Consider the following 17,534-nt stretch of genomic DNA (forward strand, 5'->3'; position numbering starts at 1 on the left):
TTGCAAGGAGGAAAAAAAGAAAAAAGGATAAAGGAGAGCAAAGCCTGTGAGCGAAGGGAGAAGAAGGAGAACGCTGAGGCTGACGCGGGCGGCGCAAGAGGAGGGCGCCCGGCGCGGCCGTCCCGCTGACTCCGCGGCCGCGGGAGGTGCGCGGGGCGGCGCGGGGCTTGCCTCGCCTCGCCATGCCGGCGGCGTGACCGAGCGCCGCGCTCCCCTCCGCCTCGCGCCGCTCCGCTCCCCTCCGCCCACCTCCGCCGCATGCCACCGGCATCCGCGGCGTGCTGATGCCCCGGGGCCGCGGCGGCGCTGCGGACGGCCCCTAGGATGAGCGAGGGGGCTGCCGGCGCCGCGGCGCCCGGGGCGGCGGAGGCGGCTGCAGCGGGGGGCCCGGGCGGGGATGGGGCCGGGGGGCCGCCGCGAGAGCTGCGCTGCAGCGACTGCATCGTCTGGAACCGGCAGCAGACGTGGCTGTGCGTGGTGCCCCTCTTCATAGGCTTCATCGGCCTGGGGCTCAGCCTCATGCTGCTCAAGTGGATCGTGGTGGGCTCCGTCAAGGAGTACGTCCCCACCGAGCTGATGGACGCCAAGGGCGTGGGGCAGGACCCTTTCTTCCTCTCCAAGCCCACCGCCCCCCCGCGCGGCGCGGAGACCACCGCCGCCGCCACGCCGCGGCCGCCCAGCCGCGTCAGCCCCCGCCTCACCACGATGAGCAGGGCCCCCCCGCGGCCCCCCGGCACCCGCGGCCCGGCGCGGGGCGGCCCCAGGCCCACGGTCCCTCGGCACCCCGCCGCGCCCCACACGGCACCGCCCGCCAGTGGCCCTCCCGGCACTGCCGGCCGCGCCGGCCGCCCGCCGCCCGCCGCCCCCAGCACCCCGCCGCTGCCCGCTTGGCCCACTGCGGCACACGCTACCTCCTCCTACAAGATCTACGTCCACGACTCGGCGCCCTCCTGGACCTTGTCTCCCTTCCAGGAATCTACCACCACCACGCCGGAGACCACCACGACCCCCAAAATCCGTAAGTGAAACGCGCCGGCCCGCGCCCTCGGGCAGACCCCACCCGCCGCTCGGGCCACTTGCACCGGGCTCTGTCCGTCCTGGGGCTGCCGCAGCCCGGGGGACGCGCGGTGCCCTGCGGGAGGCCGGGGAGCCGCCAAGTTCGCTCTGCTCTTCTCCCTCCCCTGGCAGTCTCCCGGCCAGTTCCCGTTCGCGTGGTGGGCGTCGAGGCAGGAGCGGCCGTGGGGGGTGGTTGGAATTCGCTGTGGTTCATCGGAAAGCTTCCCCTTCTAGTCTGGTGTGAGGGCTGCATTTAGGTGGTGTGGGAAGCGAGGGGACAGGTGATGGTCCGCCAGGAGGGGCAGCGGCGCTGCTGACAGTGAGCAGTGGGAGCTCGGGGCGGGCTGCGCCTCTCTGCCGGTGCGGAGTGTCCCTGTCCGCCCAGCAGCCGGTTCCCACCAGAGGAGCCCTCGGCCGCTGTGGAGTGTTGTCCCCGGCCCGAAGTTCGGCTGCCGGGAGGAGCCCCTGCCAGAGAGTGGCACCGAGCGCTCCCGAATGCGCACAGCAGCCCAGGGCTCTCCGGCTCCAATCAGTACTGTGCCGTCTGCAGCCTCAGCCCGTGACTGGCTTTTCTGAGCAAAGGAGGGGGCTCGTTCCTCAGTTGCTCTTTGTGCCAGGCTCTTCCCACCCTGCGAGGCACAAACTGAAGGATTCAGGTTCAGTCCAAAATTTCATTTGGATTGGGTGCATCAACTTTCAGCTTCTCGTAAAGGTTATGTAGGACAAACGCAATCCGTGCCAAGGGAACTTCTGTGTGGTGCTATTTAGTGAAACGCTCGGTTAAACCGTTTTAGAGTCATCTGCGCTTTCCTGGATGCAGCGTAGGAAATGAGGAGCCTGTGTTCTCCATTAACTCTTAGTTGCTTCTCCTAGCAGTGTCAGTTCGATCACATGCACCACCTGGGTTGCTTGTACAGCCAGCAGCTCCCCTTCTGCATGCTAATGTATGTTTGTTCCAGGAGAGGATTTGGGTAGCTGGTCATTTAAACTTAATTTTGTCCATTACATCTGTTTTGCTGATGAACCCTGGGACAGAGAGTATATGTGCAGCAAACTGATTTTGTGAATTGGCAGAATAGGGAGAAGAGCAGCAAACTGGATGTGTACGTGTGGGTGGGCGTGCAGGTGGTGGATGGCTGAGAATGATTACGAATAAAACTGCCACTAAATCAGAGCAGCAAACCAGGCAGTAACTTGCTTCCCCAGCATCTGCTACAGCAATTGAGAAAGAGCCCTCCCTCACAGGTGTGGCTAGTGTTCTCTAGCTGCAATCAGAGGAGCTCCAGCGGTACCAGAGGGAAAATCTCTTGTGGATCTGAGCCTTAGCTGTCTCACTAAAGTATAAGGAGCTGTACAGAACACTTGAAAAACAAACAAACAAAAAAAAAACAAAAACACACAATGAAACAAAATGTGAAGGGAGTGTGATTTTCAACCTGCATCTCTAATCTCCACTCCTGTGTGCAGTGGTACCTTACTGGCATTTCAAACTGCAGTGACATGTGTGTGCCTGAAATGCTGCTGGGCTCCCAGCCCGGGCGGGACCTGTCGGGATCTAAATGCTCCCTTGAGATCTTTTCCCTTCTCCCTTTTACATCTCTTTGGGTACGTAAGAGAAATCCACTACAATTTTCCTCCTATCTCTGCTGTCTCCTTACAAGGTATAGAAAGCAGTAAAATCCTTATTAATAAATTATTGTCACTGGCAGGACTCTTTTGCGTGCAGGGCACACAAAGGAAGAAAAAAACCCATAGTCTTGAAATGTTCCTGGCAGTTGCACAGTCCTGTAACTGTTGCTTGTTTCTGGGAGCCCGCTAATACCTTTTACGGCAGGGTGTTTCCCCTCATTAAGTACAGCTGGGTTATAGGATGAAATGCAAGAAGTGCAAATCCAGCAGAAATTGACCCTGTTTGGGCACATTGATAGCAGAGATTATCATTAATGGAAGATTAAATAGATTACATAAAAAAGGATTTGAATTTGTAGGGCACGTGGAATTATTTATTTATTTAAAGCCTATGGCTGTACTTCCCTGATGCATATAAGCCTGTCTGAGGATACATGTGAACATGATACATCTCTGAGGCTGCAGTATCCGTTGGAGGGGAGAGGGAGAAGGAATGTAATCTTTCTGCCAGGAAGTGCTGCCATGGTGCGACCCTACAGCAAATATCTGCATCTGCTGCTGAGCTTGGATTGCGGTCACTAACAGCTCTTAGGAAGAAAGGGAATTGTTTTAAACAAATGCATCCTCGTCTTGCACGTTTAGCTGCATGGTCCTTACGTGCCCGTTGCTCCAGCAGCTATTGAAATGGAAGTCACGGGTCTGTTGTGTCGTGTGAATACAAATCTGACATGACAAATCTGATGCCCCAGCTTTCAAAGCAGTGCACAGCCCTGTGTGATCCGCTGGCTTGGCAAGGCACATATGGAGGCAGGAGTTGTAGGTTATTTAGCCTTTCACGGCTTTTAAGAAAAGAAGCAGCTGTCGTTATTCATGTGACAGTTTATTTAATTGCTTTAACATGTTAAAATGGGCTCAAAGTGTGACTTAAGGAAATGGAAAACAAATTGGGAGCTATTTCTTCAGAAAGCCGTATGATTGCCCACCTGAAGTCGATGCTGGTAAAGCCTTTTCTCTCTGTGTGTATTCAGCTGAGGAGATGTTGTGAAATCTCTCACTTTTTTGTGGGTGTGCATAATGACAATAATTCTTGGTTGAGTTTCACTCAAAGTCAAGCTATCTGTGAGCTGCTTTGCAAGTTCTTGATGAAGATCCTTCAGGTTCTGACTAAGCAAAAGCCATTGAGTCATCGGCTTTCGCTCTGTACTGTGTGCCTGTATGTGTTTCTCCTGTTCACATACAGATTGTGGCTTTCCGGCCTCTTTTCCCAGTGTTCAACGTGAAAATCAGTCATTGATTTAGGGTAGCCTAACTTGTAGATGAGCAGAGTCAGCCAACTGACTGGAACACACCACTGAGGTTTTATTTTTATCAAGCCATTGGTTTCATTTCTATAGCGTCATGCCCTGATTTTTTCCGGTATGCTTTTTTTTCATGGTATTCTGGGTTTTTCAGTAATGTTATTATTTTTAAATTGAGATACTGTGCTTATAGGAGTTTCTGTGTGAGTTCAGCTATGAAATAGCCCCATGGTTTCTGTTGTGTTCCGAAGACAAAAGGCTAATGCAGAGAGCTGAGGTCAGGCAGGTGGGGCTCAACTAATGCGTTGTAACCGAGGAAAGAGATGTTACAGAAATCTTGATCAATAGATCTTGTGAAGTCCGTTTGCGACCTTCTTTTGTGTCCAGACTGCAGCCTGCGTACACTTTGATTTCCTGCTAAAGATTTTCTAGTCCAGTCGTTTGTCCTAGTCATATCTCTTTCCGTCTCTGTCTGTTTGCTATTGCACGGCATGGGTTCAAGTAACAAGCATCTGGCAGCTGAACTGCTACCAGCACTGACATTTTGGTGAAAGCTGTTTGTTTTATTTTGCACTGACTCAAATATCTTTTTCACATTAAAGATGACACTTAGATGGAACTGCGGGGTTTTCACCAACTGGAGGGTGTAGTGGGAGGTGCCAAGCTGTAGTAAAACCAGACCTACTCTTTCCAGAGCTCTGAAGCATCCTGCCAACAAATGACATGTATCTGTGAGCGCTTTGCGTTCTGATCATGAGCTGTCATTGGAATCAAGGAGCGCACACGTGATGCTAGAGCACGTGCCTTTAGCACTGACTGAGATTAATATGTCAGTTATTTATCAATCTATGAAGCATCAAAGGCTGTGGAACAAAAGAAAAAAAAAAAGAAAAAACATCAAACTGGGAATTCTGAATGCATTTGCTTCTCATCCTCATTCCCAGTTGCTTTCAATTCCCATACCATGAGTCAACGTACCGCAGATGTGATTAGATATGTTTCCCACCTTAAATACTTGTCAGCAGGAAGGCTAATGCCAAGGTACAAAATAATAAATAGAGGATATACCCTAAAGTAAAAGTAGTTGTAATTTTATTTTTTCATTTATTATGGTTATAACTTTTTTCCTCTGTTCAATTATGTGGAATGACATTGGGCTTAATTTCACTTACTCATTTATAATCTCCATTATAGTTAGGAACTAGCACAGTTATCATTGAGTTCATAAGAAATTTGAATGTTGATGTAAAAGTTACACTCACAGACGTGTACATTGATTCAGTTCAGATATGTTTCCCTTTTGTTGAAGTATTTGTTGGAATAGCATGACCTACGAGAGCTTTCACAGCACTGGTATGATAATAGGAAGGAATATGGCTGAAATTATTCCATGATGCCCTTTAATCCTGAAGAAAAATCTTTTGGGGGCTGTAGAGATTCTCATTATGTTGATTTAAGCTGTGATCACTGGCAAAAGCAAAGCCTTGCATTTTATTTGGCATATTTTTTTTAGCATCTATACAAGGACATTATGTGATATATTATATGTTGACAACAGAATACCATTATTAAATTAAAGTATTGATTCATTGCAAAGTATTATGCTAAAGTAATGTCAGTGGTTTGTCTAAACCCACAGAAAATGGAAATTAAAAATTAAAGCAAAAGACCTGTCTCTGTCTACAGTACTGTGTCTAGTGTTGCAGTGCATTTATCATCTGACTCATTGCTTTGAAACCTTCTGCAAAGCCCAGTAAATGTAAGGATTGCCATGGATTTGGCTTTGACTTTATCGGTAAATTCTATAGCTCATGTGGCTTTCAGGAAGTACTACAGCATACTGTTGTTTAACTTTGCTGATTTCTCCCATTATTTGTTTGCAAACACAAGAAAACATGCCTAGTGCAGTCATGTGGGATGGCCCAGTCATAAAAAGAAAGAAAGAAATAAAAACGTGGGTCTTTTGTATGTCTCTGAGCTTGTTGAATTCTTTTGAAATTTCTTGTGGTTTGAACAAATATGCATCTGCACTGCAGGCATGGGGAGAAAATACGAGCAAGCATTTGCATGTTTGCACCTTCCCTGTTTTCAAGGAGGTTCTGAACCTCAAGGACTCTCATGCCTTCTGGCTTGGTCTCTGCTAAGCAAGGCAACAACTTTGGTTGTGGTGCTTGGCCTTGCAGCACGGGTTAGAGAAGAACCTGCACAAAAGTAGGAGCGTATTCGATAATTGTAAGAGGCTTCCTAGTGGGTAACTGGACTGAAAGCAAAGTTGAAGGGCATCTTATTCATTGAAAGTCTCTTTCAGGTTCTATTGTCTAGAAGGGATTTGTTGTCACTTACTATTAAGCATAGGTATTGTTTTTGTATTACGAGAGTAGACAAAATAGAGTCATGAAAAGAACAAGGTACTTCGGGTTATGGAGATGATTTCTTACTCTAAGGGACTTGGGATCAGTGTGATGGGGGTTAAAGCCTCATTTAGCAAGGAGTTGGTGGTTTCTCATCAACCAGAACTAACTTCTGCAGTGGATATCTCTTCATCCTCCTTTCATACCTACTCCCAAGTTGTTCTTCTGTGTGAAGTACAGCTGTAGTGGAGAAAAGTGGTTTGCCGAGGGGCTGACCTCCCAGGCTTGCCAGGCCAGGGCTCTTCTGAGCAGAGCAGATGGAGGCAAGGAAAGGAAATGCACACAGGTGAGTGAGTGGATTTGAGCTGGTGTTTTTTTTTTTTTTTTTTTTTTTTTGCAAACAGGCTTCTGCCTCCCCTTAGGTAAAGAGACATTCAGGAGGGAGAAAGTGACTAAAGCAGCCCTGGGGAAAGTTCTGATAGACTGCATTTATAAATTTTGGTTTCTTCTTAACAGAAAAAAATATTTAATTGGGTCAACTCTTCCTGATGACATTTGATGACGTGAGTGACAATACGTTGCAAAATGCTTATTGCTGAATGTTTAGATGTTTGTTTCTGAATCTTTATCGGTATGCTTTGGCTCCAGAGGTGCATGTACTCAGATAGTATTTCAAAAGATAGATGAGTAAAACCTATACAATTCTTTCAGCATTTCATCTTTTCTGTCTCCGTGTATTCTGCCCTCCAGTGCAGTGTTCTGTATTTCCAAAGCTGTGTTTCTCACACAGCATGTAAACTGGAGGATTCTGTGACTTTAATGCCTTTACAACATATAACTCCTTATTTTTTTTGCGCTGTGTGTCTTATGACTGATTGCTGACTGCAGGAGACAAACTGTTCAGCTTCAAAGATAATTCTCTTCGTATTATGTTTAGGAACAAATTGCAATAGAGCTTATTAAGTCCAAACTGATTTATGTTTTTTCCTCAGAGTAATTTGAATTTTGTGTGTTTGCAAGAAGGAAGTGTTCAGGGAAATCTCAGGTAGAACAGAAGAGGCTCACTGTCCAGATCTTGCTGCAGTTGCTCAGAATGAGGATGTAACTGGGTAAGAAGATAAGGGGAAACTTTAAGGTCTGAAATACCTCAAGAAGTTCCTGTTATAATCCCTGTAAAAGAAGCCGAACAACTTGTACTGTCTCTTCTTTTTGCTGTAACATCTCCTTCTGGTTTGTTCTTTTTTTCTTTTTTTTTTCTTTTTTTTTTTTTATTAACAGCTTTGCTTTTCCTTTCTAAATCGGAAAGAATTCCTTAGAAATCCGAAGGGACCTACTCTCGTGTCCTATCCTTCCCCTGTTCCCAGCTTGTGCTTTATACCTATATGGAAGATGCACTTAAGCAATGTACGTGTATTGACAATGTAGTAGGTCCTCTTTGCAGAAAAAGGATTTTATATTTTAATCTGCAAGAAGAGAGCTTTCACTGAGGCCTTTTGTAACTTTGCTAGCAAAAATTTGAGGAAAATATGTCTTGATAATACTCTGGGTGGAAGATTTGCTGCGTTAAGTAGTTCACAGTCTTTGTTTTTTATGATGAGATTATTATATGGCCCAATTTTGCAAACCGAAAGGCCCAATTTAGGGTGTGCAAGCAATGCCTTTTGTAGACTTATGCATGTGCAGATTCAGGGTCAATAAATGAGAACGCCTGTGTGATAAAATCTGTTTCTGTGTGTTTGATTGTGTTGTCAGTCTTACAAAACATGCTGTGCACATAAGTGCACATCAGTTTGAAAGTGGTGCTTTTTAAAAGTTATCAGTATTAATTAAATGCGCTTATTAGAATTGAGCTTCTGTTAATGCTTTTTGTTTATGTTTGTGTGTTTAGTATAACTGTGGAACAGTGCACCATTATGCTATGCATTCTCTGCATGAAGCATGTCCTGTAGTAAAATTGTTGTGTTCTGGGGCACTGGAGCTGGTTAGCTGTAGGCTCTCAGGAGAAATGTTGTCCGAGAATTTTTTGCATGTCACTTTTAAATAATGTCCTTCTCTGAATTTTATTTATTTTTTTCTATTATTCTGGAAAGTAACACTTCTTGTTTTGTGCACTGCTTTTCCTCTGTGCTACCTCTTCAGGTAGCAATGTGCAGCACTGAGGTTTTTCCTGAAGCACATACATTGTTTTCTGAAACACTAGAGATGCCATGCTGTATTGTAAAGTAGAAGTATTTTTTTTTAAAAAAACTGTTATTGTCTTCATGTTTTTCATTTGACAGCATCATTGCTGTTGAAGTTCAAGATTCTAGTTCACAGGAACTGGGCTTTGGTTGCTGGCTGTTACCAGCTAGAGGGGCTATAGCACTGTGAAACAACAAACCACTAAATTAGTATTAATAACAAAGCACTGCTTTTTCAGATTTGATTATTCTCATTGGTGTCAGAACTTGTAAAGCAAGATAAGATGGGGATATTCTCCTGTCTGTGCTGGTCTGCTGCTGCTCTGACAAGGGCTTTTTTGTTACATGGAAAGCAAGTGATTTAGAAAACATACAATCTAGCCTGCAATGCTTCTAATGTTAAACAGTGTTTTAACAAAAACAAACTTGTATAAAGTATGTTAAATTGTACTACACTGCAATGCTAACGTTTTACTTATGTCTCCCATTTGAAATGATGATAAAACAGAATTTTCAGTGGTGTGCTCCAAGTGGCTGACAGTTGTAGCTATCCCACTTGCTCAGGGTTGAGCAATACTGGTAAATATTAAAAAAATAAAAATAAACGTAGAAGCAAACTAGCAAAAAACAGCTGTAGGGACTATTTGTTTCTTCCCCCTTGAGTTACAGTACAAGTGATGAGAGGGCTATCGTTAAGAGTACCAAGCTATTCCAGTGGTTGTGACGTGGGAACTGATTGTGTAATACTTACTAAAAACAATCTATTGATTGTCTCCCAAAGTACTGTGCTTTGTTCTTCTTTGTTGTTTTGTTTGTTTGTTTGAAGAGCATTGTTGTGTGGAGAGAAAAATCAAATTCTTGTTCTATCTGTCAGTGATTTTGCCAGAAAGAAACAGAGTTTTTGTTTGGAACAGAGATGCACTGCACTGAAATGTTACAGTCATTTTGCTGCCATCTGACTGTTTCAAAGAAAAAAAATTTGCAGTGCGGGGGTTCAGTGGGCAGCGGGTTCAGAGGCTTCACTGAGGGTATTACGCTGATGAATGTCAGTGCTCCTGAGTTAGGAAAGTAGAGGTACTTCTGTAATTATTTCATAAATAGCCAGCTTTACCGCATTAGTCTTTAGCCTGCAGACTGACCCAGCTACGTAAGGGACACAGTGCTGGAGTTCAATCTACTCAAAAAATTCTTCTTTTTCAGTAGAAGGTCAAAAAGCCATGTACATGTACAAATACATGCCGCAAAGACTTTTCCTTACGCAGCCTGAGTTTCTTCTGCTTTAGATTTCAGTCTTTATGTTTTAACTTCTCTTTATACAAGGTATTGTCATGTTTCACTGGATCAGCTGTTTACTCGCAGGACTGTCTCAGTGTAATGGCCTCAGCTGTAGCTCATTTCCATTAATCAAAAAATATTGGAGTCAGATAAATGCAGGAATACCGTGTCATCTCTTAACAGGTGAAGTTGCTCAGTGTGAATGCTGTTTATGAGTTTATAGCACATGCTTTTAAATAAGCTGATTATCTTAAAGCACTGTCAAAACGACCCAATCTTTGCCACTAAACTGGGATTAGATACTTGTTTGCAGTAGTGCAGAAAGGCTTTTTCCCGCCAAGGCTACTCTGGCAGCAGGCTGTGCCTTTGCCTCAACTGGTTACCTCTAGGGTTGTGAAGCTGAGGACCTTCACACACAAGATGATAATAATAAGAACAACACAGAAAATGCAGCATTCAGAAATGCAGAGCTCAGACTGAGGGCTTGTGGCGATACCTTTGCACCAGGGAAGGTGAATGCTTGCCCCTGGTGGCTCTATTTGCCTTGCCATGGAGAAGGCGGGCTGGGAGCTGAAGGGGCTGCACTTCTGCTCAAGGAGCTCTTCTGCTGTTCTGGCAGTGTTAGCCACCCTATCTTCTCTTCTGCAAAAGCACAGAGGGGAAAAAAAAGCGTTTCTAATACCTTTTCATAACAGGAGCACATTCATTACAGAGGCCTACTTAGTCCTAAATGAAAAGCAAGAATAGTAACTTAATATTTTAAATTGGTTTTAGTAATATCTGCCTGCAAGATGGAATTCTTGCAGGTTTTAGTTCCTGGATGGCTGACTTTAATCTGAATATGTGAAACTGAAATTTTAGCAAGTGATGTGTTTGAGAGGGGAAGAAGAGTCAGATACTGTGTTTTTAAATTTGGAGGGGGAGATTATAGTTCACGTGCATCCACTGAATTTCAGTAGTTGAGTACACTACCAAGGCTTGGCTCAACCTTGTGCTTACATACATGGGGACAGCTCTCACCCATTGCCTTGGCAGGTGTAGAGGATTTGTAGCCAGGTGCAGCTCTGCTGCTGTAAGGTGTGCCTATGAATGTGGACAAATACAGTTTGAGGAGGAGCTACTGAGTAATGTTCCTCTTTCCTCATTTGTTCACAGAGGGTATTTTGGAAACATGGACAGTTATGCATGCAATTTTGATAATAATTGAAATACATTTATCTCTAATTCAAACAATGATCCTGTCTGGGGAGTGATGTACCTGCAGAATATGAAGTGTTTTGGACAGAGGAGAGCTAGAAGTCCCCTGTGAAGAGATTATTGTGGGTAATCCTGCAATGAGGATAAAGCATATGAGATGATGAAAAGAATCATCATTCTTATGAAATGTTCTAGTTTTGCATACTCAGAGAATTGTGTAATTTTAAAAGGAGTGTGAGTTTACTAGGGAGCTTATTTTTTAATGACAATCACATGAAGAAGATACTGTAAGATTATATCGAATGAATTAAATACATTTGAATTATTTAATTAGAGATTATTTTTTGACCATCCCTTAACATTCTAATACTCTCTTAATATTTTTTGAGTTTTTAATCCTGTTTATTAATGCAATCTATATGATAGCATAGACTCATAGCATATTTTTCCTTAGGAAATAAATTTACTATAAAAAATAAATTTACTATATATTATATAGTGAAATACAGTAACCAAAGCACAAAATGTGGTAATGAGCTAACTGTGGTCAGGGACCCTAATGATTTCTGGGACACAGGTTTTAAAGAGAGAAAAGCTGTAAGGTGGCTGTTCTAAATGTGATCTGATTCTGCGGAAATATATTCCACTTTTTTTGTGTGCGTGTCACCAGTTGTGGCTTTGAAGACTGGATAAAAGATTAAAATGCATAATTTGATTTGGGCTCTGAGGAAATGATCTCTCATGTAACTGGGCATTCAGTGGGAGCTGTGGGCTGCTCCAGCTGTTCTTTAAAAACCACCAAAAGAAGGAAGATAGATCACAAACACTGGCCTAGATGCTTTACATTAGAACTAAGATGGAAAGATTGTTAAAGAATACAGAGTCCAAAACATAATGAAGATCTCCTGATTAGTACCAGATTTTTATCAAACTGCATTGGTGAGAAGGTAATTAAGAACTTTAAAATTGATTTCAGCTCTGTGTGGGGATAATCAAAAGGGACAAATGAAGTGAATAGGAGGATATTTTACCTGAAATATGTGATATGTGATTTCTGTACTAGTTATGGAAAATAAGTTGATATGAAAAGAAGACTCCAAAGCAAGCAAAACTACCAGCAAGGTTCCTGAGGTTCAGCAGTACATCATGTCTTTGTTGGCTACTAATATAATAATTTCCTACTTTACAGAACAAAATAACTTTTCCCTCTGGATACTGAAAAAGAATAGCTTGTAGTGCATAGATGGAGATGCTTTGAATGAAGAGAGTGTTAAATCTCACATGAACTATACTGCACTATTGTCTTTGAAGTTCTGTCTTTTTAACTGCAACTGAAATTACCTTGACTTCAATGGATATTTTCCCACTACCACCAGAAAATCAGTAACTTGGACAGTGTGCTGCCCTTATAATAGACAACTGCTATAGAATTAGTTAATTTTCCTACTTTTTGCATGCTTAATAGTCTGCACATTTTCCCCCAACATTTTACAAGACTCAGTGATGGTGATGGATAATAATTAGTTACGCGAAGTTAGCAAACCTGGAGATGTGATGAAGAAAGTGAGAAGTGAGGGATGTGTTATAATGAATGTTCGCAAGATAATAAGGAAATGCACTTAATCTAAATATCAGAAATATCGTGGATTATGTGTGCGATCGTTTTCAGTAATTCTTTAATAGTGAAATCTGATACCTTCCTTTGTCATACTGGAATACATAGAAGCTTGTATTTTTTAGGTTATTCAAAAGTATGTCTCCAAATATAGCCAAGGTATGTGTCTGAATAGCAGAAGCGTATCTGACAGTGGCACAAGGCTGTGCACAAGACACCCAAGCAAGTGAGTTATTCTAGTTAATAATTCCTGTCTTTTTGTCTTGCAGTGACTTGAATCAGGTTTGAATTTGGGACACTCATTAGGCCAACAGCTGCCATTATGACAGCCCCTTTAAACCTTTTCAGCTTAATTTTATGGACAGTTGTCACCAGGAATTCTAGTAATGACTAAGATTTATATTGCTTTCTTGTTACATTTTAAAACTGAAGTGTTATTGTTGTCATATCTCACATCAAAAGGAAGAAACACTTTCAGTGTGGTGTAGTCTTCTATACATAGAGACAAAGTGCTCTCTGAGTAGGTGGGATCCTCAGCCAAATCCCAACCCAATGAGATAAGTGAGAATAAGTGGGCCCCAGCTAACATTTAAAATAAACACAAAGGAGTGCCTTGCTTACCCTAGTCTGTTGTTCTACATTTGCTCATAGTTGGCTTTTATTAAAAGAAGCTGTGTTGATCTCTAACCGAAAAAAAAAAAAAAAAAAAAAGATTTGTTCTAACAGTAGTAAATGTATTTATTAGAGGGGATCTGGGATGGAGATTGAGATAGAGGTTGTGGGAAAGGTATTGGAGTAGCTCAGCAATTGGAGAAAATTGGCAGGTGATGATTTTACCTTCCCTCTTTTTAAATTCCTTCCAAAGTTTGTTTCTGACATATGCAAAATTTTAGGGTTTTTTTTTACTTTTTTTTTTTGTAACTTCCCCTGATCTTCTTAGCTTTAAAGTGTAAATAAATAAATGAAAAGCTTGCTGAGCATTGTCCGATTTGATTATTTTTCCTGCTGTTAGCTTGAAGGTTTAAAAATGATGTCCCTATGAATAAAAGATATTAAAGGCATGTAAGAAACGATTTGTCATCTTAAAATTCTCATGTTTTTTGATTGTCTTAGTAGTTTAGAGATGGTTTTACTATCATTGCTTATTACTGAAGATTAATATTGTGTTTGCACCTAGACATATGACCCCTGCACGGTTGTTTCCATTGAAGGCTCACTTGTTGCGAATTTCAACCATCATTTGAAATAATTTACGGCAGAGCTTGAAAATATGTTTTGGTAATAGCCTTTTTAATGCCTTTAGGACATTTAATTGCCATTAAGTGGCATAATCTGCTGTTTGGAATGGAGAGCTGGGAGTATTCTGGTTGCAAATACAATAATGAAATGAATTGAAAACAAGGACGAGTCATAAATGAATACTTCAGTACTATTAGCAACTTGCTTGGGCTGAGCATCCTATTTATAACCTGAATCTGTGGTGTGCATCACCTAAGGGGAGATGTATTTTCCCCAGGCTATCTGGGGTCTGATCCTGGCTGTGCTGAAGTAGTCCTAGAGCTGCATTAATTTTGGTAGTGGTGGTTTCAGCCTGTGGATCTTCATTTGTTATGACTGAAGTCAGTGGTGTCTCTCTGTGTGGCTGGACACAGGGCACAATAGACAGTCTGGCACAACCACGCAGAACTTGAATGTCCATTTTACTGAACAGTGACCTGGTATCTGTACTGAAGAATTTTTGGCAAGGTTTTTGTATTCTGCATGACTCTCGGTGCTTCTGTCAATCTTAATTTGTATCGTTTACATCATAATCTCATGCAGTAAGCATCAAAACACTAAAAATCAGTTTGCAGTTTTGTATGCTTCACTTTAAAAACAACATAGAAGTTGAAGCTTTCCAAGTGTTATGTCCCTTTCCACATATTTTAGCTGTGATCACGTGTCAGGGTGCTCAGCTGGTAGGCAGATGAGCAGTAGGGGAAACTAAATAATTTTTTTGTGGCCATCTGTTTGAAGCAGTTGCCTTTCCAGTTTTCTTGGGGTTCACAAGTAGAGATTTGATAATGGTAATACATACTCTAGTATGAAACAAATGGCTAATGTAGGTAGGATCTCAATGTCCTGTACAATTCTAGTGTCTAGCATTTCTTTGTGACCATCATGCAGTTAGTTTGGGTGGTTAGAATTTCTCTTCAGAAGTTGCCATTCTAGAAAAGTGTCTGTTCTTCAGAAAGCAAAGTTATTTGGTTCTATGGCTTCATACTGAAACAGTTGCATGAGACCTGAACTTCCAGAGGTTGCAAAGTCACTGATTAACGAGGGCTTACATGGAAAAAGGCAGGGGGTCCCAGACTCACTATTAAACAGTTCAGAACACAAGAAATTTCTCTAAGTCTTTCTTAGTAAATCAAATGAAACTTTACCAAATGACCAATTTCACATGGAGGCAGACAGTTGATTGTATAAATAGTGTGCATAGTCACTGGGAAATGCATCACTCAATGTGTGATTTTCAGATGGTTTTGTAAGCATACCTAAAATTATAAAATTCACACTGTATTTGGGGTCTTAACATGAAATCAGTGTATGATCGTAGGAAGATTGGGTACTGCTTTTTTTTGTTGTTGTTTTAGGTGTGATTTTGTAATAGGCATGAAATCTAATAGATCCTCCTATGGCTGTTTATCAAATCATAGTCTAATAACTTTCTAGAAATTTTACTGATTGGTTCTGCAGTACCTTCTAAATAGAGACACAGAATCATAGAATGGCCTGGGTTGAAAAGGACCTCAAAGATCATCGAGTTTCAACCCCCCTGCTGAGTGCAGGGTCACCGACCACTAGACCAGGCTGCCCAGAGGCACATCCAGCCTGGCCTTGAATACCTCCAGGGACGGGGCATCCACAGCTCCCCTGGGCAACCTGTTCCAGTGCGTCACCACCCTCTGTGTGAAAAACTTCCTCCTAATATCTAACCTAAATCTCCCCTGTCTCAGCTTAAAACCATTCCCCCTTGTCCTATCGCTATTCACCCTCGTGAACAATCGTTCCCCCTCCTGTTTATATGCTCCCTTCAAGTATTGGAAGGCCACAATGAGGTCTCCCTGGAGCCTTCTCTTCTCCAAGCTAAACAAGCCCAGTTCCCTCAACCTTTCTTCATAGGAGAGGTGCTGCATCCCTCTGATCATCTTGGTCGCCCTCCTCTGGACTTGTTCCAAGAGCTCTGCATCTTTCTTGTGCTGAGGGTCCCAGGCCTGGACACAGTACTCCAGATGGGGCCTCACAAGAGCCGAGTAGAGGGGGACCACGACCTCCCTCTCCCTGCTGGCCACTCCTCTTTTAACGCAGCCCAGAACATAGCTGGCCTTCTGGGCTGCCAGTGTACACTGCTGGCTCATGTCCAGCTTCTCATCCACCTGGATCCCTGAGTCCTTGTCCGCAGGGCTGCTCTCAAGTACTTCTTCCCCCAGTTTGTATAAATACCTGGGATTGCCCTAGCCCAAGTGCAGCACCCTGCATTTGGCCTTGTTAAACCTCATTGTTATTATTACAAGACATGTCACAGTTATTGTGAAGTAGTGCAGTATTTTGAGAATGTATGCACAGTAAGCCTACCAGAAGCTGTCTTTCCTCATTTCAGTATTTAACATATGCTATTATACTTATTCTCTACTGATGTAATGAAATGGCAAATGCTGTTTTCAGTTTTCTGCCCTGATTCTTCTATTGTTGCTAAAATTTTCGAGAAATACCCAGAGAGGATGGGACAGCAGAGGTAGGAGCAGAAGTCTTGTGCTCAGAGACAATGAGAAAGACAGACTTAGAAGATCAGGAGATTAGAAAAGCCAGAAATGGTATGCATTATGAAGATCAAGCATTCTTTCTCATAGGCCTAATTTATTATGATAAAACTTCTGCATGTAGGTGAATTATTGAAGAGCTAAGAAGGAAATTACCCCAGGATGAAGTGCTGTGCCCACTGTTAGGTCTGGCATCAATTCCTACTGTGCTCTTCAGCAGGATCCTGTACTATTATTTCTCCCAGGGATTTTCCTCAGACGGGTGGCACTCCTGAAGAGAAAGAAGTAATATGAGCTAGAGAAGGAATTCCATGTATCACCAGCCATTAGGGCAACTCTTCCATTTCCTCTACAGGAAGGTTTCCTAACTGGTTGAACCTATTATTTGCTACCGTTGCATTCTGAGCTGAATGAACACTTCTTTGTATCTACACGAGCCTCAAAGAACAGAAAATTGTGCCCCAAATACCTTATTCATGACAGAGGAGCTTACAGTGTTTTTATTCTCACTTAGTATCGTTTCATCTAAAATGGTAGTTTTCAAGAAAATGTATTGGAGGACAGCAATATCTTTTTAAAATTCCACCTAATAAGAGAATTTTAAATTCAGAGTGTCTTGTGTAATTACTGGGAAAATCTAACGATGGTGTTGTGTCCTGCTTGTTTCTTGCCCTGTACCGTTTGTCTCCAGCCAGTTTTCATTTCTCTGCTGCTTGCTGCAGAAATAAAAAGTACTGATGCAGGCAACTGCAAGACATAAATTTGATACTTGCTTACGGTTAAGCAGATTGTTACTGCTCTGCATTCAACACTTGCTTCATCTTGAATTTTTTAATGGACCTTTCCTAGTCTATAGAAATCTTCTGAAAGTCTTTGGTGAGAGAAATTAATAGAGTAATGATGGGCTCTGGTAGAAATTTCACTCTTGGTGAACTGTCATTTTCTGACTTTAAAATATATTGTTGTTGGAATATCTTGTTCAGTCTTCATGAAAGTGGGAGATGCAGTTTGATACTTAATCTGGTTGTGTGATGGTTGTCAGCTCTATTTTATTGTTGTCATTTTTTAACAGATTGTTCTATTTTTTCACAAATGCCCTGGAATTCGCAGTGAACTTTAGAAAGTAGTCTTCT

General features: G+C 42.7%; 1 protein-coding gene across 2 annotated transcripts in view; it reads left to right on the forward strand.

Annotated features, from left to right (window-relative positions):
* NRG3 (neuregulin 3) overlaps positions 289-17,534 on the forward strand; it is a 372,923-nt gene continuing 355,677 nt past the window's right edge. For both annotated transcript variants that reach the window (XR_002439460.1, XM_021399412.1), the window contains exon 1: positions 289-1,018. Coding sequence is in view for 1 of the 2 variants with exons in the window: in XM_021399412.1 (XP_021255087.1) it covers positions 325-1,018 (694 nt within the window). In the remaining variant the exon portion in view is untranslated. The remainder of the gene's footprint in view (positions 1,019-17,534) is intronic.

This window comes from Numida meleagris, chromosome 5 (assembly GCF_002078875.1).
Source record: "Numida meleagris isolate 19003 breed g44 Domestic line chromosome 5, NumMel1.0, whole genome shotgun sequence".
NCBI lineage: Eukaryota > Metazoa > Chordata > Aves > Galliformes > Numididae > Numida > Numida meleagris.